The 25,147-nt window shown below is 50.5% G+C and overlaps 1 protein-coding gene and 1 long non-coding RNA gene across 20 annotated transcripts in view; one reads left to right on the top strand and one right to left on the bottom strand.

Moving 5' to 3' along the window:
- Nucleotides 1-25,147, top strand: part of Mcf2l (MCF.2 cell line derived transforming sequence-like) — a 146,407-nt gene that overhangs the window by 93,098 nt on the left and 28,162 nt on the right. For 18 of the 19 annotated variants that reach the window (XM_039094165.2, XM_039094166.2, XM_063275044.1 and 15 more), the window contains 4 exons: nt 332-446; nt 13,108-13,198; nt 22,173-22,292; nt 24,811-24,927. In XM_039094165.2, coding sequence (XP_038950093.1) covers nt 332-446; nt 13,108-13,198; nt 22,173-22,292; nt 24,811-24,927 — 443 coding nt within the window. Of the gene's footprint in view, nt 1-331; nt 447-12,308; nt 12,894-13,107; nt 13,199-22,172; nt 22,293-24,810; nt 24,928-25,147 lie in introns of those variants that run through there. The other variant, XM_039094169.2, reaches the window with a different exon arrangement.
- Nucleotides 18,246-22,240, bottom strand: LOC134482421 (uncharacterized). Its single transcript, XR_010058501.1, has 2 exons — nt 22,103-22,240; nt 18,246-19,535 (listed from the first exon to the last, which is right to left on the bottom strand). It is a non-coding gene; the product is annotated as an uncharacterized LOC134482421 (long non-coding RNA).

Here is a 25,147-nt window from a genome sequence, read left to right as displayed (position 1 = left end):
GTTTATGCAGCCATTGCTAGGAACAACCGTTTCACAGAATTCCTAGTTTCCTAGATCTTAAAGTCCTTCTACTCCTGCTTCTGTGATGTTCCCTGAGGCACAGATGCGGGGCATGGGTTGTAAAAGTACCCACCGAAGGCTGGGCTCCCACAGCCCCTTGGTCCCTGCATGTGTCCAGCTGGTTTCGTGAGGGTCTCCATTTGCCACAACGAGAAGCTTCTTTGATGAGGGTTAATTGAAACACCCTGTGTCCAAGAAGTCTCTTTGGCTCTGTTGGAGACAGCTAGGACGCTGAGGCGCTGCTGACTATCTCCCCCTTTTTCCTCCTCAGGTGGGCGGGGACAGGACGGAAGCCCAGTCATCACCTTCCCAGACTACCCAGCCTTCAGCGAGATCCCGGACAAGGAGTTCCAGAATGTCATGACCTATCTCACCAGCATCCCCAGGTAGGGGCTGCTGAGGCCAGAGCTGGATTTGTGGTATTTTCTGCTTGATTGAGACCCTGGGGTCCTCAGTCAGGGTGGAGCTTCATTGAGGAATGGGTTCACAGCTCAGAGTCCACTGTTATAGGTCCTGGGCTCCCACGGACTACTTGGCACTACAGTAATCCCAGCACTTAATCCCAAGTTCAAGTCCAGCATAAGCTACTAGTGAGAGCTGTTTGAAGAAAACAAAATATAGTCACTTTTCTCTTTTAAAGTGTCACTAGTCACTGTCCATTCTGGACTCAAAGATCCATGGTGAGTGAGTCTTTCCACGCCTGGGAAAGGCACCATATGGTCGTGTCTTTGGAAGAAGACATTCTACAGCTGAGGCTCAATTTATCAAGGAGCCTGGCTCCCCTTCTAATCTGGTCATCAGTTCCAAGGAAGTCCCCTGAGGTGGCTGCTAGAAACCAAGAGAGCAAAAGCAGCAACAGCCGATGTCCTTGGTGTTTGTATCAGTCACGATTCCCTGGAGGACCAGAACCCATGAATGTGTATTAAAGGAAGGAAGACTCATTTGATCGGTTTAAACGCTGTAATCTAGCCAGTCCGATAATGACTGCCTCACATCGGAGAAGCCCAGAATATAACTGTTTGGGTCATAAGACTGAATGTTTCAGCAGTCTCAGTCGGAGACTGGGCAACTGGAGGGTTCCTGGAGACCTGCTTGTCTTCTATCTGTCATTGAGCTGAGGGAGAGGCTAGAGACGTGGTTGTGTTTCATCTGAGATTCATCCAAGGAGAGGCGGCTCTCTCAGACTGATGCCCAGACAGCCTGGCTATGAGTGGGTGGGAGTTGGCAGGTAGGGCTGATGGGTGGAACAGGGGAGAAGTTAACACAGAGCCCTGTGTGTCCCCGGAAGAGGAGGATCTACTGAGCCAGGAAATAGAGGTGAACTCAAGCTGGCCCTGTGGAGTAGGGACCACTGGGTCCTGTAGGTGCATCTGGCTCATGGGTTTCTAGGTCAGTACTGTGCTGTGCCTGCTACTGTGAGTAGCCCCACGCCCTCCCTGTCCCTTCTGTAAGTATCAGGAGTCCTGTTCCTCCGGCTTGCCCCAGCATGTTAGGGCCCTGCTGAGGACACTTTGGGTGATTGGAGCAAACATGACAGAATATTGGAGAGAAACGGAGGGCACACAGAGAGATCCCTACTTAGCTTGCTGACAAGACCACAGAGGTAGTGACAGAGAAGGGAAGCAGCTCTGTAGTGGAAACCCCAAGTGAGAGGATGTGCTGCAGCCCAGCGAGGAAGATGGAGCAGACACCAGACTTGCTATCCTTGCCTGCCACGGTTCATTCCTTTCTCAAGGCTGAGCTAGTGCTCGCAGATCTCTGTGGGAGTTGCTGCAGAGCCTGCAGGGCACCTCTGAGTGTCAGTCATTCGGAGCCACCCGCAGGCTCTTCTCATGATGGTAGAGCCAGCCTCACCAGCCCCGCACTAGCCAAGGTAATCTCCAAGCTCCCTGACCACCTCCAGGTCCAAGAAAGTCCGCCAAGGCTGTCTTCAGACATGTACGCTCACTCATGTGTATGTGTACACTCGTGCACACACTCATGTATTCTCACAGTCACACATGTACACATGTACAGGTTAACACGCACCGTTAACCCATGCAGTTATGCATGTATACATACTCATGTTCACAAATGAACTCATACATGCTCACATATATGCAAAGGTTCACACCTGTGCTCTGCACATGCACACTCTCACATGCACGCACATCCCTGTGTGTTTCCAACATGTGTTCACACATGAATTTTTGTACACACCTGTTCATGCATGTGTGCTCATCCATATACACATTACACACATACTTGTATCCATGGTTACACATGTGCATTTACATGTTTATACATGTACACATCCTACCATATGGAGAAGCAAAGCAAATCAGATTAAGATGCAAATTTTAAGAACACTCAAGGGAGCCAGGTGTAGTTCCTACTGTCAGCTCAGCACTCAGGAGGCTGAGGCAGGAGGACCACAAGTTTGAGATCTACTACTTTACACAGGAAACCTTGGAGAGAGGGAGAAGGTAAAGAGAGAATAAATGAATATTGAAAAGAAGGAGGAAATCATACCAGGCTCACCAACCCTGAAAACGGTTGGATCAGAGGAAAGACCCATCTCTGGAGGCCACCGCATGGGTTCTCTTTGCTGTAGCTGTCATTGGCTCCTGGGGGATTCTGCAGCCATGGTTATTAAGTTCTTCTGTGGGGCCAGTGTCCTGTGGCAAGGGTGAAAGAGGCTAGTGGAGGTCTCTTTGCTTTTTGGAGCATGCTGATCACTGACCACAGATAGGCCGCCTTGCCCTGCCCTGTGAGCAGGCCCTGAAGCTGCTTGCTGTACAACCTCCACATTTAGTTGCTAAGACACACTGGTCCAAGCATAAATTCATAGTGAAGCACAGACAGACGTGCTCCTAAGCAGATCACCAATAAATCGCCTGAGGCCCTTTTCAGTCAGAGGACTGGGAGCAGCCATAAGACATCGGGCCACCTTCCCATGCAGTATGCCCACCCTCCATTCACAAAGCTTCTCCAGCCACATAGGCCAATGGGCCTCCTCTCCCAGCCGTTCTTGGTGATGAGGCCCTGCTCCTAAAAGTGCCTGCATGGCTCACGCATGTACAGATGCACACACCACATAATTGCCCTGAAACATGCAGGCAGAAATGAACAAGACAGATGCACACAGACGTGAACACACACACGTACTCACTCACACACTCATACACACACACTCATTCACACACACATTCACACACACATTCACACACAGACACACACACTCATACTCACCACACATTCACACACAGACACTCTCACACACACACACATCACACACAGACACACACTCATACTCACCACACATTCACACACAGACACTCTCACACACACACACATCACACACAGACACACACTCATACTCACCACACATTCACACACATTCACACACACACACACACTCACACACACACACTCATACTCACCACACATTCACACACAGACACTCACACACACACACACTCACACACACACACTCATACTCACCACACATTCACACACAGACACTCACACACACACACTCACACACACACTCATACTCACCACACATTCACACACAGACACTCACACACACACTCACACACACACACTCATACTCACCACACATTCACACACAGACACTCACACACACACACTCACACACACACTCATACTCACCACACATTCACACACAGACACACACACTCATACTCACCACACATTCACACACACTCACACACACACTCACACACACACACACTCATACTCACCACATATTCACACACAGACACTCTCACACACACACACACACATCACACACAGACCCTCTCACACACACACATCACTCACACACACTCACTCACAAGTATGCAGAGACACGCGCTCCCTGAGATGACTTATAGCTGTGAGGACCCTTGGAGGTGGATATAAGGGACAGACAGAGACACAACTCATACTCTCTGTCAGGTAGAGTGGATGCTGTCTTCTAGAGTACCTGTTTGACCCTCCCTTGCTGGCCACAGATAGAACTTTCCATGGAGTGTGAATGTTCTGGTAGAGTGTGTGTGTGTGCAGCCATGCGTGTGCCAAGCCACTGCCAAGCCACTGCCACGCTGCTGTTAAATACCAAGGCTGTGCCTCTGCTTCCTCCTCACCGGGAACCACAGATAAGGGCTGGTTAACCTCACAACTGCTCACTCCCACATGTGGTGGGCAGCGTCAGCTTGCCTTGCGTCCAGCAGCGCTTTAGGGCATCCTTCTTGTTGGCCTTGGTTACTGCTTCCTCCACAGTGTAAGTGGGCTAAGTGTACCTGCCTGTCAACAGGGGATTTGGGGACCCATGCTCTCTTGGTTAGGGCCCTACTGTGATGAAGGGCAGTTAGTAGGTTTCCATGTTTGTCCCCTGTTGGTGGCCATTCCTAAATGTCTCCCCAGGTCTCCCTTGAGTCTCTCGTATCCAGAGTCTGCTCCTCTGCCTTACTTAGGGTGACTATTGCTATCACGGAACAACATAACCAAAAGCAACTTGGGGAGGAAAGGGTTCTTGGCACAGCACTATGCCATCATTGAAAGAAATCAGGGCAGGAACCCAGAGGCAGGAGCAGACGCAGAGGCCAAGGAGCAGCGCTGCTTAAAGGCTTGTTCCTTGTGGCTTTCTCAGCCTGCTTTCTTAAAGAACCCAAGACCACCATCCCAGGGATGACCCCACCCACAATGGACTGGACCCTACTCCATCAATCACTAAGAAAATGCCTTACAGGCTTGCCTACAGCATTTTCTCAACTGAGAGTCCCTCATCCCAGATGAGTGTAGCTCGGGTCAAGTTGATAAAAACAAACAAACAAACAAACAAACAAACAACTCTCCAAGACAGCTGCCCTCTGCTGTTGTCTGTCACAATGCTTATCTAGATGGTCACCGTGTGTGGCTTCCAGGGGGAGCTAAGACCCCACTGATAGCTGAACCAGGACAAGAGGACTACAGAGGGAAAGAACTCAGGTGGATACGCCCACCATCCCATCCCAGGGCTCTCAGGGACTGCTCGAGACCTCAGCTTCCCACAACAGCATTTTATTTGTAAAGTCCAGGGCTTTGAGCACTGAGAGCCTTTGAAGCTTCCCAGAGTCCCTGTGACTTCTGCCCTTGAAGACTCTCTCTGTGGGGTCTTCTCATGAGGTCCCGCCCTGTGCTTGTGTGGCACATTCTCCTAACCCCACCAGAAGCCACTTCCTCTTCATTGCTCATTAGTTATCTTTCTCTGTTACTGTCATCCAGTGTGACAGTCACTGACCATGTGTGGCCACTTAAATTTAAAATGAAGGAAAACAAAACAGTTGTTTCTGCTCTCATGTGGCTGGGGGTTACCACACACTGGGCAGCTGCAGGCTGTGACACATGTCATGTTAACAGGGCATGCCTCATGTTCAGGGGCAAGGGTAGTGACTGTTCTGCTCTTTTGTCCAAGAGGAAGGACAGCTGCCATCACCCTGCTAGAGGGTGTGCCACTGTACCATAAGGAAGCTCTGGAAGGCACAAATAGTGGCTCTGGGCCTTCCCCATTAGCCTTCCCCAGGCCCTTCTCAACCCTGTCACACAGTGCTGACTGTTCAGGGAGTTGGCAATGACTGTGAGCTAGCTAGTGAGTCAGAGTACTACTTGTTAAAATTCTAGTTCCAGGGTAGAAGAGTTGTCTGAGGAGAGGTCTTGGCAACCTTGGAGCCCTCAGGGAGGACACTAACAAATGCCCTGGAGCCACATGGAGACAGCGAGTGGCTGCAGCTCCCCCACTGCATGTGTGCACACACTCATACTCACCTGAACACACGAACACACACACATTCTTTGTGAGGAGTGATGAGCTCTCGTTCTGTGCACAGACTTATTTGGGACTTGAGTTCAGCGGTGCTCACAGAAGCCATTTTCGAAGATCATGGATCTAGGAGAGCAAGGGAAAGCAAGGGCAGAGGCTACTTAGCCAAGATGGCTGTGAGTGGGGCTGATTCAGGCCATTTTGACAGCAGGGTCTCTGATTTCTCCTCTCAAATGTTCAGAGAAAGGCTAGTTATGCCCAGTGGCTGTGGTGGAACTGTGGGTTCCATTAGTCTCCCTGTCCTCCAGATCAAGGAATACTTTGGTTAGGGTTTGAGCTCCTCTGCCCTTCACCAGCCCACAGCATGCACCTGGGACTCCAGAGTCTTGAATCTCGGGAAACCTGCCCAGAGCCAGGCAAAAGAAATACTATCACAGGTGAGAGGGGCATACCCAGTTCTGTGGCCCCATCCCTGTTCCTGCCCAGGAGGGACCCGATAGGTTCCATGTGTTTCAGGAAAGTCTAATAAAGCTATCAGTCTGCTGGCTGACTCTGAGCCTCCTGGGCTAATGCTAAAATCCCCTGAACCCACAGGAGCCAACCAGGCAACCTTGGGAAGATGGGCAACCTCAGGGATATGGCCTTATTGTCCTGGAGCTGCCTGCCCTTGTGCACTTACTGGGTCCTCAGAAATTGTCCCTTTATGCTCTCTAGGCAGTCAGCTGTGGCTTCAACCTGTGAGGCCTGAGCATCTGGTAGGAGGAGGCCAGGGGAAGTTAACACTCTACCTCCAGCATCCTCCTGAATGTGCAGCTTCATGCTGACCACATGAGGGCGCCATTAGTCAAACCATTGTCAAGTCAGGTTTACTGTGAGCCTCATGGCTCCTCTGATCCTGGTTTCACATACTCCCCCACCCCCACCCCTTCCATTCTTATAACGAGTTTGTAAATCTTGTACACTGTACTCCAAGACCTGCTTTTAAACTCCAATGTCACTAAGACAATGACACTCGTAGGATGGGGCATTTCACACACTGAGAAATCAAGGAGACATGTCCCACCAGACAGAGATGTTCCATCCGTGGTGAACCTATCTTGAGATCCCTGGGCCTCTGTTTGTCTCATCCTAGCTGCCTCTCTCCAGGACCCCATACCCTCTGCTGATCTCAGATGCCTGTTCCCTTCCTCCAGGCACCACAGGGGAACATGACCAGCCCTCTACCCACCACTGGGATGCCAGTGTCTATGGGTTTAAGCTGTGGGTTCTGAATGCTAGCTGCTGTACCCCAGCCCCAATGCCCACTCACTCTTGCTGCTGGCCCTTGAGTATTTACTGTTACCCATGACTCATCTACTGATGTGAGCTATAAGGCTAACCTCTTCTGGGCAGATGACACCCTAACCTCTCCTGGGCAGATGACACCAATGACAAGCCAAGAAAGGTCCACCTAAGTCCATCTTTTCAAAGTTGTGAATTGCCTGGGCTTCGTACATGTTCATGGGTTACCCCCAAACAGCTGTATCACAGTAATGGCACCCCAAACTGTGTGGAACAGGGACAGGATTATATGCCGTGAGGGTTCAGGGAGGCAGGGAGGCTGCCCCAAACCAATGTGGGATGAAGTAGGTCCTGATGCCCCTGCTAGGTCTGACAAGAAGATCCTGCTGAGCTAGGTCTATGGGGAAATATGAATCAGCTGAACATTTATGTCTGTTGCAGGACAGACCCTGGCCCTGTGCCTGTCCTTCTATGATTGCTTTCTGCCCAGTGGTGTTGTCAGACCTAAGGCCTTCAAAACAATGACTTGAGAGAAGGTTCCAGCAAATTCCAAACTCCTGAAGCAGGTTTTGTGACACTTCTGGGCCTTTTTTGGATAAAGTATACCTAAATCCCCCTCACATGTTTTAGGACTGTGGACCACAGTGGGTATCTCTAAATGCTGGTCCCTGAATGCTCAAGAACATCTGAGGCTACCACATGCTGCCTCCTCCAGTTCTTCACCTTTAGACAGCCATAGCTGTCTCAAGGCCCAGGACATCTCCCTGCAAGAAACCACTACCACCCTCCTGGGGCCAATTTCAGTGCCTGGCCTGCTGATAGTGCAGGCCAATAGGCACTATGAGGCACCACCCTCAGCTGAGCCTTCTCTTCATAGAGATTAGTGCTCCTGCCCCTTGGCTTTGGAGGAGGGAGATGTTGGCAGCAGCAGGAGGGACTGCCTGAGGCCATGTGGAAGGACATAAGGGCTGTGGCTTCCTGAGACTGGAGGCTGCCAGTGATGGTGAGAAAAGGGAGGCTGCTTCCTTCCAAGATTTCCTACAGTGAGTGTAACCCTGGGAGGCAGCCATAGTGTCCTAGTGACCGAGTGTAACAGGTCACTATCTGGGCTCTGTGACAATGGTCAAAAAAAAAAATGCAACCTTTTCTATGCTTAACAAGATGGAGCCCCACCTTCACAGAGTCACTATGAGGCCTTGGTCAAGGATTGTGGTTTGTTAGTCCCACACTTGGCTCACAGCCATACAGAAAGTCAGAAGGTCCTCACCCAGAAAGTGGGGCCTGGCCCCGGCTGGCCAGATTCCTGATGGAACCTACTGACCCAGGAGTTCTCTGTGTCCCAGACTGTGAGCCGTGGGCAGTGGGATGAGGTCACAGATGCCTTCCCAGGCTCAACCGTCAAGCCATAAGCGAGCTACAGTGGGCAGACCACCGGAAACATACCTGTAAATGTTGATTTTAATATAAAGGTAGCCTATAAATTAATGCAGCAGCTGGTTTTCTTTATTCTGGTGAATTCCCCAATAATGACACAGAAAGACCAAGATTTACTTAAGGCTTTACTGCCTGGACAGCCAATTGATATATTTTAATCCTCTAAGCTAATCTGGCTACCTCCCAGTCAAAACTCATAATACTTGCATTTAGGGCTTTCCATTCTTCTGTCTTCTGTCCTCCCTCCTCATGGCTCAATCTGTTACCTTCTTTCTCTCTCCTTCCCCTGGCTGGCAGAAGTCCCACCCTATTCTCTCTTCTTCCCAGGCACTTGCTAATCAGCTTTATTGACATGGCAGAGAATAAACGGTGAGCATTGTTTACATAAACTTGAAACAAGAGATTCTTGACAGAAGCATTACAATGCAGTGTCCAGATTGAAACAAGGTGTGAGGGCAGAGAAATTAGCATTTGAATAAAACATTATACCTACACACAGCATTATACCTACACACTAGAGCATCCCTCTGGTGTATGTGTTTAATTCTTTGTACTTGTGGTAGTTTGAAAGAGAACGGCCCCTATAGGCTCATAGGTTTGAATGCTTAGCCATTGGAGAGTAGCACTATTTGACAGATTTAGAAGTTGTGGCCTTATGGGATGAACTGTGTCATGGGGGAGGGCTTTGAGGTTTTAAAAGCTCAAACCAGGCCTAGTGTCTCTCTGACTTCCTGTGGCCTGTAGATCCAGATATAGAACTCTCAGCACCATGAGTGCCTGTGATGCTGAGACAATGGACTAAACCTCTGAGAGTGTAAGCCAGCCCCAATTATGAGAGTTTTTCTTTATAAGAGTTGCTATGGTCATAGTGTGTCTTAGTCAGGGTTTCTATTCCTGCACAAACATCATAGCCAAGAAGCAAGTTGGGGAGGAAAGGGTTTGTTCAGCTTACATTTCCACATTGTTGTTCATCACCAAAAGAACTCAGGACTGGAACTCAAGCAGGTCAGGGAGCAGGAGCTGATGCAGAGACCATGTAGGGGTGCTGCTTACTGGCTTGCTTCCCCTGGCTTGCTCAGCTTGATTTCTTATAGAACCCAGAACTACCAGCCTAGGGATGAAACCACCCACAATGAGTCCTCCTACCCTTGATCACTAATTGAGAAACTGCTTTGTAGCTGGATCTCATGGAGGCATTTCCTCAAGGGAGGCTCCTTTTTCTGTGATCACTCCAGCTTGTGTCAAGTTGACATACAAAACCAGCCAGTACATGGTTTCTCTTTACAGCAATAAAACACTGACTAAGAGAGAAGTTGGTACCAGGAGTGGGGTATCGATGTGCCAGGCCTGATCATGGTGCTCATTGATAGAATATGGACTTTGAGACTTTGGATTAGGATCACAGTTGAATGCTTTGAGAAGAGATTAATGAGTCATACTGGTGGGAGCATGGAAGATAGTGGTATTGAGAAAAATGTAGATTATCATGGCTCAGTACAAGATGTTTCAGAGAAGAATATTAATAGACAATTTCTTGTGGTATTTTGGTGAAGAATGTGTCTGCTCTCTATCCTTGTCTAAAAACCTTGCCTGAGGCTAAATTGAAGAGTTTTTGGATTAATAGTGTTGGCAGAGGAGGTTTCAAGACAGCCTAGCGTTGCCTGTGTTGTATGGTTATTAGTGGCCACTCTTATCCAGTTCTACAATGAAAAGGAGCAAGCTAATAAGCAGCACCCCTCCATGGCCTCTGCATCAACTCCTGCTTCCAGGTCCCTCCCCTGCTTGGGTTCCTATATGACTTCCTTCACTGATGAACAGTAGGAAGTGTAAGCCAGAATAAACTCTTTTCTTCCCAAGTTGCTTTTGGTCATAGTGTTTCATTACATCAACAGAAACAGTAAGAACGTGTTTCATGTGTCATAATGTTTTTTCACTCAAATGGACTTGTGCAACATTAAATATGAGTGAGTGAAGGCCGTGCCCATGGCACTGGATGTGGGGGACAGAGCTTCACGGATGGAGGGTGAGGAATATGTGGTGCCTGTGTATGACCAACAACAAGTGTCTGCATTTTCCCCAGCATTTGCACAGATGTACCCAGGAAATGTCAAGCTGTATGTAGGCTCTCAGGCTTCTGAATTAGCCAGGGGGGTGGGGGGTGGGCTCAAGGACCCTGGGGGACATGTGAAAATTTGTTTCCCTGAAGAGAATATTCTGGCTCCAGGAACTTGCTAGAGTCTCAGGTCTAGGGCCTGTTGTGGAATTGTGAAGGGGTATCTTTATAGGTGTATGTGAATTATGGAACATGTGCGCATGTTCATGTATGTACAGTGCAAATGCACATGTATGTGCATGTGAAGGTCAAAGGACAAGATCTGGTGACTTCCCCAATCATGCTCCACCTTAGTTTTGGGTCAGGGTCTCTCCCCAAATCTAGAACTCCCTGGTTTGGCCCAGCTGGCTGACTAGTGCAACCCAGGGATTCCCCCACCTCAGCCTTCCCAGTTCTAAGCTCACAAGTGTACACTGACGACCGTTTTAGCTTTTTCCTTATGTGGTGCTTAGAATCCAACCACAGGCCTTCATACTGCATGGCAAGCAAGTTTACCTACTAGCTGACTCTCTAGCTCATTCATGAAGTGATTCCATGGTTGGAGAAAGAGGCTGTGATGTCTCCATAATAGAAATTGCTCCAGGAAAGGGGGGTGTGGGAGACTGAGTCAGGCAGTGCTGCCCTGTGGAAGGATCACCCCAGCCATAGATCTCCAGTTTTACTGGATTTGCACATAGGTCACAGCAACCCCACCAGGTGGATACTGTTGCTATTTCCAAGTTTGCAGAAAAAGAACTGGAGGTGGTCACAGTGGATCACAGAAGAGCAGTATCTCCCCTTGGTTGGTAGCTGCTATTAGGAAGCCCTGTAGGTTGGCCCTTTGTGGGTGTTCCTTAACCCACTGGTTTGGGATGATGGTAGCATGTACCCATCATCCTGAGCCTTCATCTTCTTCCTCACTCTAGGAAGGCCAGCCATAGATGACTTACCCAGAGCTACAGAGGCAGACCTGGGGCACTCCTGAAGGTTAGGAGGGAGACAGCAGGTTGGTTCCGATTAGTACAGCTGTCCTATGGCCTTAGGACTTTGGTACATAAATCTCATGCATCATGAGAAAATGGTCTGCAACCTTGAGGGATGGTTGGTGGCCCATCTCTGAGGAATCTGTCAGGGGTCTGCACTCCATCTAGCCACCACATGGTCTAGGCCAGGCCAGAATAGTTGGAGTCACCCACAAACCATTAAGCACCACGGCAAATTCAGTGCAGCCCCATGTAGGGCCGCTTAGAAGGCTCAGACCCTGTACTACCTCAGGATGTAAGGTGTGCACATTGCTCAGGCCAGAGCGGGGGATCTATTCTGTTTCTGCTTCTTCAGACACTACTAGTCCAGTGGGACCAGCTGGGCAGGCGAACGGGTTTGCGGTTCTGCTGAGCCAGCAGCAGCAGAAGGCTGTGTGAGAGAAAACGTACTTGTACATGGACATGTCCCCAGGAGTGTAATGCATGTCACTGAACATGTGGAGCTCTACATCCCCCTGTGTGTTGGATGGCCCACAGCACACCGGTGTGTGCTTTGTGTGCCACCATCACAGGTCTTCCCAGGACTCAGAATGCTCTATTAATGGAGATGCGGCAAGCGTCTTTGCCGACTGCATAATTTATAGTGCGCTGTAGAATCCTGACTTTCACTTAAGTACAGAAATGGCTTGCTGAGAATCGTTCATAGATTCGGAAATCAGGCATTCAGAGCGGGTGCCTCAGCAGCCTGTCTCTTTCCTCTTTGCTGAGGATTGGCTGGCAGCAGGGGCTGCTGGCATCGCACAATTGGCTTGGATGTGAAATTACCCAAGAGGAGCAGACCTCCCACTTCCACCCTGACTCAGGCTTCTGCCACCAGGCTGAGCTGACAGACTGAGGGCATGCTACCAGCTACACGATGCCGCCCTGCCTTCACCACAGATGTTACTGCTGCGGAGGGCGAAAGCTCCCGCCTCACACCCCACACACCCCAGGGAGCCTTCACATGCCTTGGAGATTTTCACCCAAAATTGTGATGTCATCAGGAGCCATTTTTTAATGTGGATGAACACGGGACCTCAGATGCTTGGACTAACGTGACGTGGGGGTCCTGAGGCTCGCTCTGAAGGTTCGATCAGCTGCCCGTGCACCAAAAGAAGAGGCTGGGCCCTTGCAGTGCAGTAGAATGTCAGCGTGTTCCAGGAGGAGGGGCTTCTGCTGATCTGTGGATCGATGGCAAGGAACAAACAACACAGTGAAAGTATCTGCTCTCCTTTACACAGAAGAAAGTCTTGGGGATTACAGGGTGGGGCCTCGGGGCCCTCGGAAGCCGGGTCTGCTGAGGCCTCTCTCGGGCATGCACTGTGGCACGTAGTGTGGAGATGGCACGAGACAGTGGGGTCGGTCCCTGGCGCCCGTGGAAGCCAGGTTTGCTGCCAGCACATGCTGACTCCAAGTGTTTCTCCTTGTTTCAGTTTGCAAGATGCTGGCATCGGGTTCATCTTGGTCATAGACCGAAGACAGGACAAATGGACTTCTGTGAAGGCGTCAGTCCTGCGAATAGCCGTAAGTACCTCTCGAATAGCTGTGAGAACCTCCCAGCTCTGCACACTTCCTAGGTCGAGGGAAGGTGGGGCCCAAGGGGCCTCCTGAATCGTAGGCATGTTTTTCTCCCAGGTGGTCACTCTCAGGGCTCTGTTGTGATCCTCTCAGTAGTAACAGTTTGGAAGTTTTGAGCAGAGACAGTTCTGAGCACCGGACTTCAGGCTAGAAGTTGGATATTGAATCCAATCACTGTTCCTAAGTGACTCTCTGCTTTCCAGGCTGGGCTGTTTCACTTTAGTCCTGAGATTGTCGACCCTCGTTCCTAGCCCTCCCGCGTAGCATGCAGAGACCCTCAGTTCCAGGGGCCATCTGCAGCACCTGCACCCACAACGGTGCAGGCCTTGCTGGTGGATTCAGCCTGCAGTTACTATTTCAGAACAGTAAGACTGAGGCAGCAGAAATCCTGTTTCAGCAGCTGTTCCACCCACCTACAGACTCGATATGGGCTGCTTCTCCCAAGACGAGTTCACCCACGCTTGCTGTCCCCACCTGTCATCCGTAGCTTCATGAAGGGCCCAAAAGCTTGGTTGTCCACTAGCACCATGGCTCTGGGCTGGGATTGTTCAGCTGCTCCCAAGGTCTCTGGGCAGCTGATCCCAGGGTGTCGAGTTCTTCTGACCTGCTCTGAGCCAGGCATTCATTGTTGACCTTGGGTGGTCATCCACCACCACCACCACCACCACCACCACAGGGCTGCTATGCTGAAGGTTAGGTGCTGTAAGAAACCCATCCTCTTTAAGAAAAATGAAAGACTCTGTTTACTGTGGTCCTCACTGCCCATGGTCTGGGTGCAAACCTGTCCCTCGTAGAGCACATCCTGTAGCCACCCCAGGCCATTCTGCAGGAGTGCCCAGAAATGAGCAGGTTCCCATCCCCCTGCCTCCACTCTCAAGTAACCTTCCTGTCACCACTGATGTGGAATAATAAGAATACCCGGGGGGTTGGAGGGAGGGGTCTCACAAGACACAGGGCCATTGCACAGTTCTGTCTTGGCCCCAGGGTCTGGAAGGTGCTTCTGATGTCCCATCAACTGTGGACAGACATGTGTCCCACTGTCACTACCCAGCAGCCATCAAGGCAGCCTCTCCTCCTTCACCCACTTTTGCTCACACCTACTCAGAGCCTAGGCTCCCTTCTCCACAGCTCCTGTTTGCGTCTGTCTTCACCAAGCACAGCTGCATGGGGTCAGCATGAACATGATTCTTTGCACAGAGATCTATGTACCCACCTGGTCATATGTCTGGAGAGACAATCACAGTGTGAATGTGCGTGTGTGCGCGCACCTCTGTGTGTGTGTGTGTGTGTGTGTGTGTGTGTGTGTGTGTGTGTGTAGCATGCGTGTATACTTTTTAAATTACACTTACTTATTTTTAGGGGAGCTCATGTGGTGTGGCATGTGTGTAGAGGTCAGCGGACAACTTGTGGGAGTTCACTTTTTCCCTTCTAACGTGGGTCCTTCACCCTCTGAGATGTCTATGTTTTCTTTAGTAAGTCATTCCCAGGTTAGAAGATGTGTTTCCAAATACAAAGTATTTTCCCAGGAAACACAGACATTCTAGTTTAAGACTGAAGCAGTGAACCTGGCCCACAGGAGGCTTTGCTGCCTTGCGCACTCCAGTGCATGCTGGGCTGCTCTTGTCAAGTGTGAATGTAGAACTTATTAGAACGAGGTTTCTAAGTGGGTTTCTGAAGCAAGCTGGCTGGTCTTTAAAACCACTTTGTGAACACAGTGGCCGTAAGGGAAGAATCTGACTGAATGTTTACATGGCCCCTTGTGTTCTCTGTTGTTGTTGCTTCTGAGTTGAACCTGGTCAGGGCTCTTGACCCTCCTGCCTCAGCGTCCCAAACACTGGAGCTGTAGGCGCACACCACCACGCCTAAATTGCATCGATTCGGACAGTGTAAAACAGGAGGTGTTTCCCTGTGACTCTTAGCATTTGCCAGAGCTAGGAAGTAGCAGGAGCTACCATTTATTCCAGCGAAACCGTCGTGAATTCGCTTGGATCTGCAATGTTTTCTTGCTATAAGAAATGACCAATGGTCTTAACACAAACCCAGCAGTTGGTCTAAGCAAGTACTCTAGGCCAGGCCTGGGGCAGGCTGGGAAAATAAAGAAAAGAGTGATCTGCGTGCAAGGCCGGGCGGGGTGTGCAGTGCAGGGAGAGCATTGCCACAGGGTCCCTCCCTCGTGGTCACAGCAACATGCAGGAAGCTGCTGAGACCCCCAGAGTGGGGACAGATCTACAAGGCAATTTGCTGCTGTTCTAGGACTGAGTCTGCCTTCCCGTGTAGCTAGAAGCCCTGTCAAGGCTCTCTGGAAGGACTGCATGTGTGAGAGAGTACGACACAGAGGGCAAGGGACAGGCGGGAGGAAGTGAGGACTGAGCGTGTCTCCAGGAGGAGGGGGAAAGTCTTAGTTATTCTTGCGATGAGGGAAGCAGTCTCAGCCTCACTAGCTGAGCCCCAGAGAAGGATGGCACACTAAGAAATAAGACTCCAGTCAAGGGGATCAACTGTCCTCCTTCTGAGACTCTGAGGGTCTCCTGGCAAGGAAGCACAGTGAGGGCACCGTGGGGCCTGGAAATGGGAAGACCACCCAGGTCCTACCGACACAGCACACAGCTGTGGAGCAGACCAGGATGCTTCCTCCAGGATTCTACCTTTACAGGGTGTCCAGAAGCAGCCTACTGTGGGCACAGCACCCAAACTAGGGGCTCCACAAGCACTGGGTTTTGAGTCTAGGTAATCTCAGGGAAATGCCTGCTTCAGGCCAGGTCTCCAGGAGGCTTTCCAAACAGGCCCTCTCAGAGTGCCACCAAAGCAAGGAGGCCCGGGGGTTTCTGCCTCCTGCTGCCAGGGTTCCTGCTGAGCCGCACTTATGTAAGCCTTGGGGATGACTGCTATTCTTAGCCACCGTCTGTGCAGCCTCGTGGGTTGGCGTTCCTTGCTTTGCGGTGGTCTTTTTTCCTTTTTGATGCCTTCAGCTTTCCTTTGAACCAGAAAAATAAGAAACTGGAGGAACCAACGATCCAGTCTCCCTAAAATACCAGTGCCTCCATCAGGAGAAAAGTGCGCGTTCATCTCTGAACATGCATGTTAATGCTCTCGGTTCCTGGTCACCATCAATGTGCAAAGACAGAGATGGTCCATCCCAAAGCTGAGACTCCAGGCACCTCCTCACTGCCAAGTAGTTGGCCCAAAGTTCTGAGTAGCCATTCTCATGGAGAAATAAAGCACCTGAGGGAACACTTCTAGGAGCTGTCAGCATCCCCCTCCTTGCTATGCTCTGTATGTTTCTGTCTGTTTGTCTCAAGGGTGTGCTAACATTTGAGGATGTATTATAGAATGCACATGCCTATCCTCATAGGTGGCCTAGTCCAAACTAAATCTATGCTCTGGCACCTTTCACTTAAGGAAATTGTGTGTGTGTGTGTGTGTGTGTGTGTGTGTGTGTGTGTGTGTACATGTGTGTGAGACATGTATGTGTGTGAACATGTATGTAAGAGAGTATGTAGTATGTATGTGTGTACATGTATGTGAGACATGTATGTGTGTGAACATGTGAGAGCGTATGTAGTATGTATGTGTGTGTTTGTATATGTGAGTTCAAGGTCAAGTACCTTCTTCAATTACTTTCTTCCTTATTCTTTGAGACAAGGTCTCCGGCTGAACCTGAGGCTCTGATCTAGGTAGACTGGCCAGCCAGCAAGTCCCTTCTTGTTTCCACCTCCCTAGTACTGGGGTTGCAGGTGATGCTGTCATATACCGTGCACTGCCACGCCTCTTTTTTCTATGTGGGTTCTGAGAGAATTGAACTCCCCTACAGATACAGATACAAAGCAAATAATTTTCTAACTGAGCTACCTCCTCAGCCCCAGGAGAATGAAATCTAAAGCATTGCCCAGTCTGCCCAAAGGTAGAACTCTGCTCTGGGACCGATGTAGTCTGTGCAGAACAACACAGAACTTGTGTCTGAGGGACCTGGGTTTGCCAGTCATCCAGCCATCTGTCACAGTTGCTGCGGGAAGCATTGCCTGATTCCTGTCCTGCTCCAGTCACTGGGGCTGCAAGATCAAGTGGCCACCAGAGGTCAGGAGAGTCATGGAGGTAGAGTGGGAGGCAGCACTGGAGGACTTCCAGGCAGAGGTGTCTGAGAGGTGGGCAGGGCATACTATGGATTTCCTCTGGGGCACTGTACCAAAGTGTAGGCCAGCGAGGGAGGACAATAAGTGAACCCAGAAGTTGGGCAGTGGCAGACCTCTGAGAGAGAGGGTCATATGGTTAACTCTCTTACTGAGTACAGAGTGACCAGAAGGTAGAGAGACGACAGGTAGGGAGACAACATGGGTGGGGGGGATCACTCGGCACCCAGCACTCCTAGTAGGCAGCCAAGCTTCATGTGGAGGTGTGTGCACCCCACGCTGGTCAGATGAGCAGTGTGAGACTGTGTGGGAGGCTGGGGCCAGTGGCTGATGAACATCACCTAGACCCTCGCTGCTCCTGTGAGTGCTCCAGTTTCACCTGCCAAGACATCAGGATGGCTCTGGAGGGCAAGCCTCGGCCTCCCATCACAGGAGTCTGAGCTCTTCCTACAGTGAGGTCCCAACTGGGCAGGGGTGCTCTGTACAGAATGTTCTAGAGGAAAGTGGGCGCAACCTGAAGGGTGTCTGTTTAAACACTTGCCCTCCATCCGACGGTCAGCTTTCCTATTTATTAACATTTGTTTTCTTAATGGTGTTTGCCAGTCTTAGTACTGGGGGGGGAGTTCTTATGTGTACCTCCCACTGCCCACTCCTTCCCACCGGATCTGGTCCATAGCTTTCTTTTGACAAATACTGAAGCAGTTTAGGAGAAAGGTTTGTTCTGGCTGAGAGGCTCCATCACTTTAAAGCAAGACAGACACTCAGCAGGGAAGGACATGACAGAGGACCACACCCGCTCACAGAGACCAGGACCCTGCAAGCGAGGGGTGACGGGCTACAAGTAAAACAGAGTTCGTACCAATGCAGCACCTTTTCCTCCAGTTCTTTATTTTAAAATATTTCAAGCTTACTGAAAATTTGTTAATAAAGGGAATAGCATGTGTTCTTGCCGTGACACTTTTCCCATGTGTCCATATGTCAGTGCATACACAAACACATACACACACGTGTGTGTGCACAGAGATATGTGCGCAGAGAAACACACAGCCATACTTGTACGCTTTCCCACACAGAAACACACACAGAGAGAATCTTGCTCACTCATACATGCACAGATATAGTCACATGCATACACAGAAGCAGGCACATACAGACGAGTGTGGAGTATACATCATGTATGTACCCATATACATATACAGGTGGTGGACATGCACTGCATGCATATACACAGAGGCACACATACACAGAAAGACACAAGCATACAGACATGTGAACACATACATGTGCACTAGAAAGCACACGGGCTAATGCAAAGTTGTATGTGCACACACATAGGTTCATGGACACTTACACATGTGCACATACACTCATATGTGGCTACACTTGCACACATAGGTATGTGTCTGGATACACAGCCCCACACATGCATGTACATATGTACACGGATGTACCTAAGCACACATGCACAAAGGCACATACGGCATATAGGAATGTCACACACACACACACACACACACACACACACACACAGTAACTCACCTGCACATACACGCACACACTGCCTGCTGAGCCCGTTTGACAACTGGCTACACCGTTGTGGGAGGTTTTCCTCCAATTCTTAGCTATGAATCCACAGAAAATAAAGCTGTTGTAAAACCAGGACCCGCAGTGGCAACGTGATGTTAATACTGGTACGATTATGCCAGGAATAATTGTCTGTAAACCTAAAGATACACTGTGGAAAGAAACAGTCTTTCCTCCCAGGAAGGCTTTTTATATCTTCTGCTAAAATCCAGGGGCTGTGACAAGTGAAGAGAGAGGCCAGTTGTGCCGTCTCCTTGGTCCACGTAGTTTTCACTTTAGGTCTTGTGACACTGATACCTGTGAAGGCCAGAAGCCTGGAGCTTTGGGAAACCCTTGGTTTGGTTTCCTTCCTCTAGCTTTGCTAGGCACCACAGCAGAGCCTCCACAGTGGGTGCTGGGCACCCATGTGTCCAATCAGGTCCAATCCCTGGGCTTCTCCACTGGAGGATGGCTCTTCTGTTTGTAACGAGCATGTCGTCTGTGGCGATGCTTTGGGGATAACCAGCAGCCTGTTCCTCAATACTCGCCCTCCTGGGTTTGCAGCCCCAGGGATCCTTGGACTCCTGTGAAAGCTGAGAGGATACCAGGTGTTATTTCATGAGTGTCTGCCCATGTGGCCTTGTGGCAGGTGGTGCTGTGTCCCCATCTGCACCTCCTAGTTTCCACATCTTTGCAGCTATGCCTACCCAACAATGATCAGGTGACTGTTTCCTCTCTGCCTGGAGGGCAAATGTGGACTCCATCACTCCTTTAAGAAAGAGAGGTTATAAACTGACCAGAAGAGTACATTAGTAAAATGCCTTCCCTCTCCCAGAGTGGGCTTTGTAGCCACCTTGCACCCCATAGAGGAGATGTGACAAGAGCCAGCTGGAGCTCCTGCAGAGCAGAAAGAGCAGGCAAGCACCTGCTTGAGGTGGGTGAGGACAAGGATGGCAGCTGCTTCCTGACAGAAGCCTATTGTCCCATTTTCCTAACAGCTGCCAACGCAATGTCTCTCACACTTGTGTTATTGGACCCACATGTGTTTGTTTTTCCGAGTCTAACTGATGTCAAGTCTGTGAGGATGTGTTCTGTGTTGTCTGTGAGGAGCACACCTAGGAGGTAGCACAGATCCACCCTGAGATCTCGGTCCCCAGAGACCTTGTGATTTATTAATACTGGTCTCATGCATGCACTGTGGCTGGTGTCTGAAACCCTCATCAGAGGCTCCACGGTCGGCATTTAGCCTCTCAGGAGGCCCTCACCTTAGACTCAGACCCAGGTTTTTCTGGCCGGCTAACACTGAGGTAACAAATGGCATTTTCGTATTAGCTTTTGTTTGCTGGATGCTACCAGACAAGAGCGGTTGGCCGGTGTCAGCTGCTTTACATAGCACAGGACACAGGCTGGGCACACAGAACTCTGGGCCTTGAGGAAGACCTGGACCTCACCTCATGTGCCACTCAGAAAATGAGTGAAACTTTACGTCAGCTAGAAACCTACTGCCATTTTACAGTGCAAAATTACTGAGTATTTCACAAAACACTGATATCAAATTCTCATCTGTCTACATCTGTGTCTTAGAAATGAGGGTTTTGTTTTAGACTTTTCCAGCTTTGAACACAAAGTCTAAAGCAGAGGATAATTTCTCTGCTGCTGTTCGTGTAACAATAGCGGCTGATGCTCGTCCACGTGCAGCCCCCCAGCATGGTTTACGTCCACCTTAATTCCTATACAGTTACTTAATATGGAGATCCAGTCGCTTACAGAAACTAACGCAGGTAAAAGGAAGAGACAGCCCTGTAAGTGGGCCTGGAGGGTGCCTCCGACAGTGGAGGGCACCTCGCCCCAGGGAGTCTTGTACCTGGTAGGAATGGAGGAGCTGCTTGCCTTTCAAGGGCTCAGGCATTACCCCATTCCACAGAGCCAGTCTTCCGGGAGGTGTGGCTCTGGGTGACAAAGCTAATTGTAGTTTAGAGCTGGGTAACTCATTGTCACCTCAAAAGCTGCCCACCCCAACAGAGGCTTCTCAAATAGTGGTGTCCGATTTCACAGGGAGGGCAAAACTAACAGCCCTTGTGCTAAATTGCCCAGAGAGAAGCTGCCCTCACTGGCTTCTGCCTTTGCAGGGCTGTGCTCTGTCCTTGTTCTGAGTATTCATCCTCCCAAGGCATCAGGGACAAAGTCTGATAACTGGCATTGCCTATTCATAGCTCCCTCCTGAGGGAGCAGTGGGCAAGAGCTTGCAGAATGTAGGAAGGCTGTGGATAGAGGCATGCTCTAGCATCCTCACCAGGACAGGACAGGGGGAAGCCAGGTCACGGGGGACGAATATGAGTCGAAGGGTGCTGTCTGCAACAGTACCTCAGTCGTTCCCAGCATCCTGCTTCCACATCCCTCAGAAAGAGCCCTGACCAGGCCCCTATTTCTCATTACACCTATGACTGAAAAGTGTGAGATAGTAGTGAGCATCACCGTGTCTAAGGCCCTGGGAGAGTCAAGGGCACGGAGTTCAACAGAAGAACGCTTTCTTTCAGGACAAGGCCAGTGTCCACTTGTCTAAATGTGCAGCCAGCTGCAAGCAGTGGGCACTGATACACACTCCTCCTGGATGGAGGTCAGCTGTGGAGATGTGACATCTGTGTCTAGGACCACACGAGCTGGACCCGCTCCCTCACCCATAATCATTATTGAGGCAAGCATCAGCTTCATTCCCCACGCTGCAGATGGGAAAACGGAAGCACTGACTTATCCAAGGTCAAGCACCTTGCAAGAGGCAAGGAGTAAGCAAACATTGGAATTAAGTATTCAAGGGTGCGCATATGCAAGTGCATGCTGGGGAGCTTAGAGAGATCTTGGTTTTGGTGTCACACAAATATATCTTGCTTCGTTTTTATTTTTACGAGTGCATTAGTGCCCTGTGGCTGAAGTGACAAGGTGCCATAAATAGGGTGGCTTGAACAACAGAAATGTATCCCCTAGACTAGAAGTCTGCGATTTGGGTGCCTGAACTACGGGAAGCCCCTTGCTCTGAATGCGTCCATTCCGAGTACTGGGATTTAGGACTCCACACTGGGAGCAGAAGATCACCATCGACCCCCTAACAGTATAACATGCTCTCAGCTTTTGCTTTTTAAGCAGCATCAGTGCAGACGCCCACCTTCGGCTGCAGCGGCGGCCAGTGGCACGGCCTGGTGGCGAACGCTCCAGCCCCTTCCTCTGTCTTGCAGGCATCATTCCCAGCCAACCTGCAGCTCGTCCTCGTTCTCCGACCCACGGGCTTCTTCCAGAGGACTCTCTCGGACATAGCCTTCAAGTTCAACAGAGATGAGTTTAAGATGAAAGTACCGGTGAGTGCCGGCCTGAGCTGTGTCAGCAGAGGGCGCTAAGTACACTCTTGGCGCCTGCGCGGTAAACTCTCACCAAGTGACCTCCACGCCGGCAGTAAATAAAGCCCCAGAGATTCGGTCGGTCGGAAGCGGCACTCCCCCTGAGTTCTGGCAGTGGAAGCGCAGTGGCTTCCCTTCCCTTGAGCCCTGCCCCGCCCAAGCTAGTGACCCATACGTCCAAGGCCACAGCCTCGGGTGGGTCCCAGGAGAAAACTCCATCAAAGCCTACGCCAGCCCAAACGTCTCAGACACAGGGGGCCGGTGGAGGACGTGGGTGTGTCCCGAGGCCATGGAGGGAGCCTTAGATGCCAGCCTGACATACACTGGGCCTCAGCCAGGGGAGCCCAGCAGGGAAGTCCCTCCCTTCTCTCCATGTCTCCCACCAGCATGGGTCAGCCCCTTCCCATCGCTTACTGAGAAAGGACCCTAATGGTCCTCTCCTCCCCCAAAATCCAGGACTCGATGCAAACTTCCTGCAAGCACACACCTCACGGCCTGTGAGTCCTGGCTACGCCCCATGCAGCACCCAGGAGCTGCACAGGCTGACACGGGCCATTGCCAGGCTGTGGGGCTCCCCAGTGCCACCCAGGTGTTTTGGGAACGAGAATTTGAGCTCGTTGCTGTCCACAGTGCTGTCCACTGTGTCTCAGTCTTCAGTGGCAGATGCCCTCTCTGTCCCAACTGTCTAAAGGCTCTGCCTGCCTCTCCTGGCTGCTCTCTGTCCATTGCCCCAAACAGGCTAGAGCCCTTCAAAACAGAACAATGGAGCCTGGGTTCACTTCCCACTCTGCTCTGCCTCCATAGCAGTTGTCCTCAAGAATCAGAGTGATGGCTGGTGAGGAATGTTCGGCATGGCCCAAGGCCTCAGGGGGTGACGGTGACTCTCTAAGAGTCATAAATGGTAGCTCTGAGAATAACTGCATCCCCCCACCCCCCGAGATCAGAAGATACTGTACCCCATGCCTTGGGGCATTTCTTTCTAGACAGCCCATTTCTTAGACCCAGTTAGGGGCAGAACCACCCACGGCAAGAGCTCACCTAGCTAGATAGGTCAAGTCCTGATCCCAAAACTAGATATGGGAGACACGTCCTTAGCTCTTACCTCTGAGCCCCATATTGCTGCAGTGACACTCTTTCCTCTTCTGATCAGATGACATCAGCATGTCTGGCCCTTCTCCACCTTCAGCAAGCCACTCTAACAACAGTTTTCCTCAGCTCTGAACACGATGGGCAAATACGGTCGAGGCGTCTGTGGTAGTGTACGGCCTCCTCTGTAACTGTTTCAGAGCATTGTGTTCATAGGTGTCCAAACCAGGTTGACAGAAGCCGTTCCAGCACCCGCAAGCTCACAGACCAATCTTACGTAACTTCTAGCATTATCAAAGGACTTCACTTTTAGAAGGTGTCTGATACCTTTTCCATTGTACTGACTTCACGGCAGGAGAGCTCTTTAGAAGCATTCCTGGGTTCCTCGCCTTCTCTGTTATGATGGAAAATGTACATCACACACACACACACACACACACACACACACACACACACATTCTACAGTTAAGAGGCTTCCTTGAGTTACCCAATCTTCAGCTTACTGGCCATGAGCCAAGGTTGTTTGGCAGCGTGTGGATAAATTTATTAGAAGAACCAAGAGAAAATGGAGCAGCCCTGGGAGAACCCTTGTTTTCTAGCTCAAACTGAGGACTGGACACTTTTATCTGTCAGTCATGCTTCAGTGGGGACCTAGCATCTCTACTGCTTCTCAGCCCTGTGCATGAACGGCTCCTGGCTGGGAACCCTGGTTCCCAGCAACCCTGACTTCTGCCCAGAAGGCACCAGAGCATTTTCTCTATTGTAACAACCCAGGCTGTCTCTAGACACCCCGGTAGCGAGCCCCCACTCTAAACTGACTCAGTGTTAATAATAGATGTCATGGTGTCAGATAACATCCACACTGAGCTTGGAAGTCTATTCTGTGACCTCCGCCTGACAGCTTATGAAGCAGAGTCTATATTTTCATCATGGTGGACGGCCTCAGAAAGAGCTTGGCTGGCTGCCGCCACCCCACAAAGTAGGCCCCTTCAGGATTGTCACTCTGATGAGATGAGAGCCTGACTCCACTGCTAAATTGATTCTCACCAGTGCCTAAAATGATGTTTGTGACTTTCTCATCCGGAGCCAGCAGAAACTGGTTTCTTAGGAAACAAGGCTCTATTCCCTCGGCACACCATGCTCCTTGCCAGAGACGGTATTGGCACTCCTGGATTTCTGCGACAGGCCAGCCACTTTATGCAGCAGTTGGTCATATCCAGTGAGATCTGTCAGAATATGCCCATTGTAAAGATGAGGAAGCCAAGGAACCATTCGAATAAGAGGCTTGCATGGGGCCCATCAAGCAGAGGGCGGAGCTGGCCCAATCGAGTCAGAAGCCAGAGCCACTGTGGAGTCCAGGGAAGGTGCCTGATGATGCCCTCCTCTCTCACAGGTCATGATGCTAAGCTCAGTGCCAGAACTACATGGCTACATTGACAAGTCACAGCTGACCGAGGACCTTGGGGGGACCCTGGACTACTGCCACTCCAGGTGGCTGTGCCACCGCACAGTGAGTGGGCCGGGTGCTCTGTAGCATGGTCTCATTACTTCATAGCCCAGCAGAATAGTTTTCACATGACGACACTGCCTTTTAAAACACTCTCACATGAAGCTCCTTCCCCAAGAATGAGGAGACGGTCTCTGTAGACCTTAGTCACCGTAAAGAAAAACCATGAGTAATGAGTTTGGGTGCGGCTCTCTCCGAGCTTAGAGGGAAAAACTACCAAGCT

The sequence above is a fragment of the Rattus norvegicus genome, chromosome 16 (assembly GCF_036323735.1).
Source record: "Rattus norvegicus strain BN/NHsdMcwi chromosome 16, GRCr8, whole genome shotgun sequence".
Classification (NCBI taxonomy): domain Eukaryota; kingdom Metazoa; phylum Chordata; class Mammalia; order Rodentia; family Muridae; genus Rattus; species Rattus norvegicus.
This window is presented reverse-complemented; position numbering and strand designations above follow the sequence as displayed.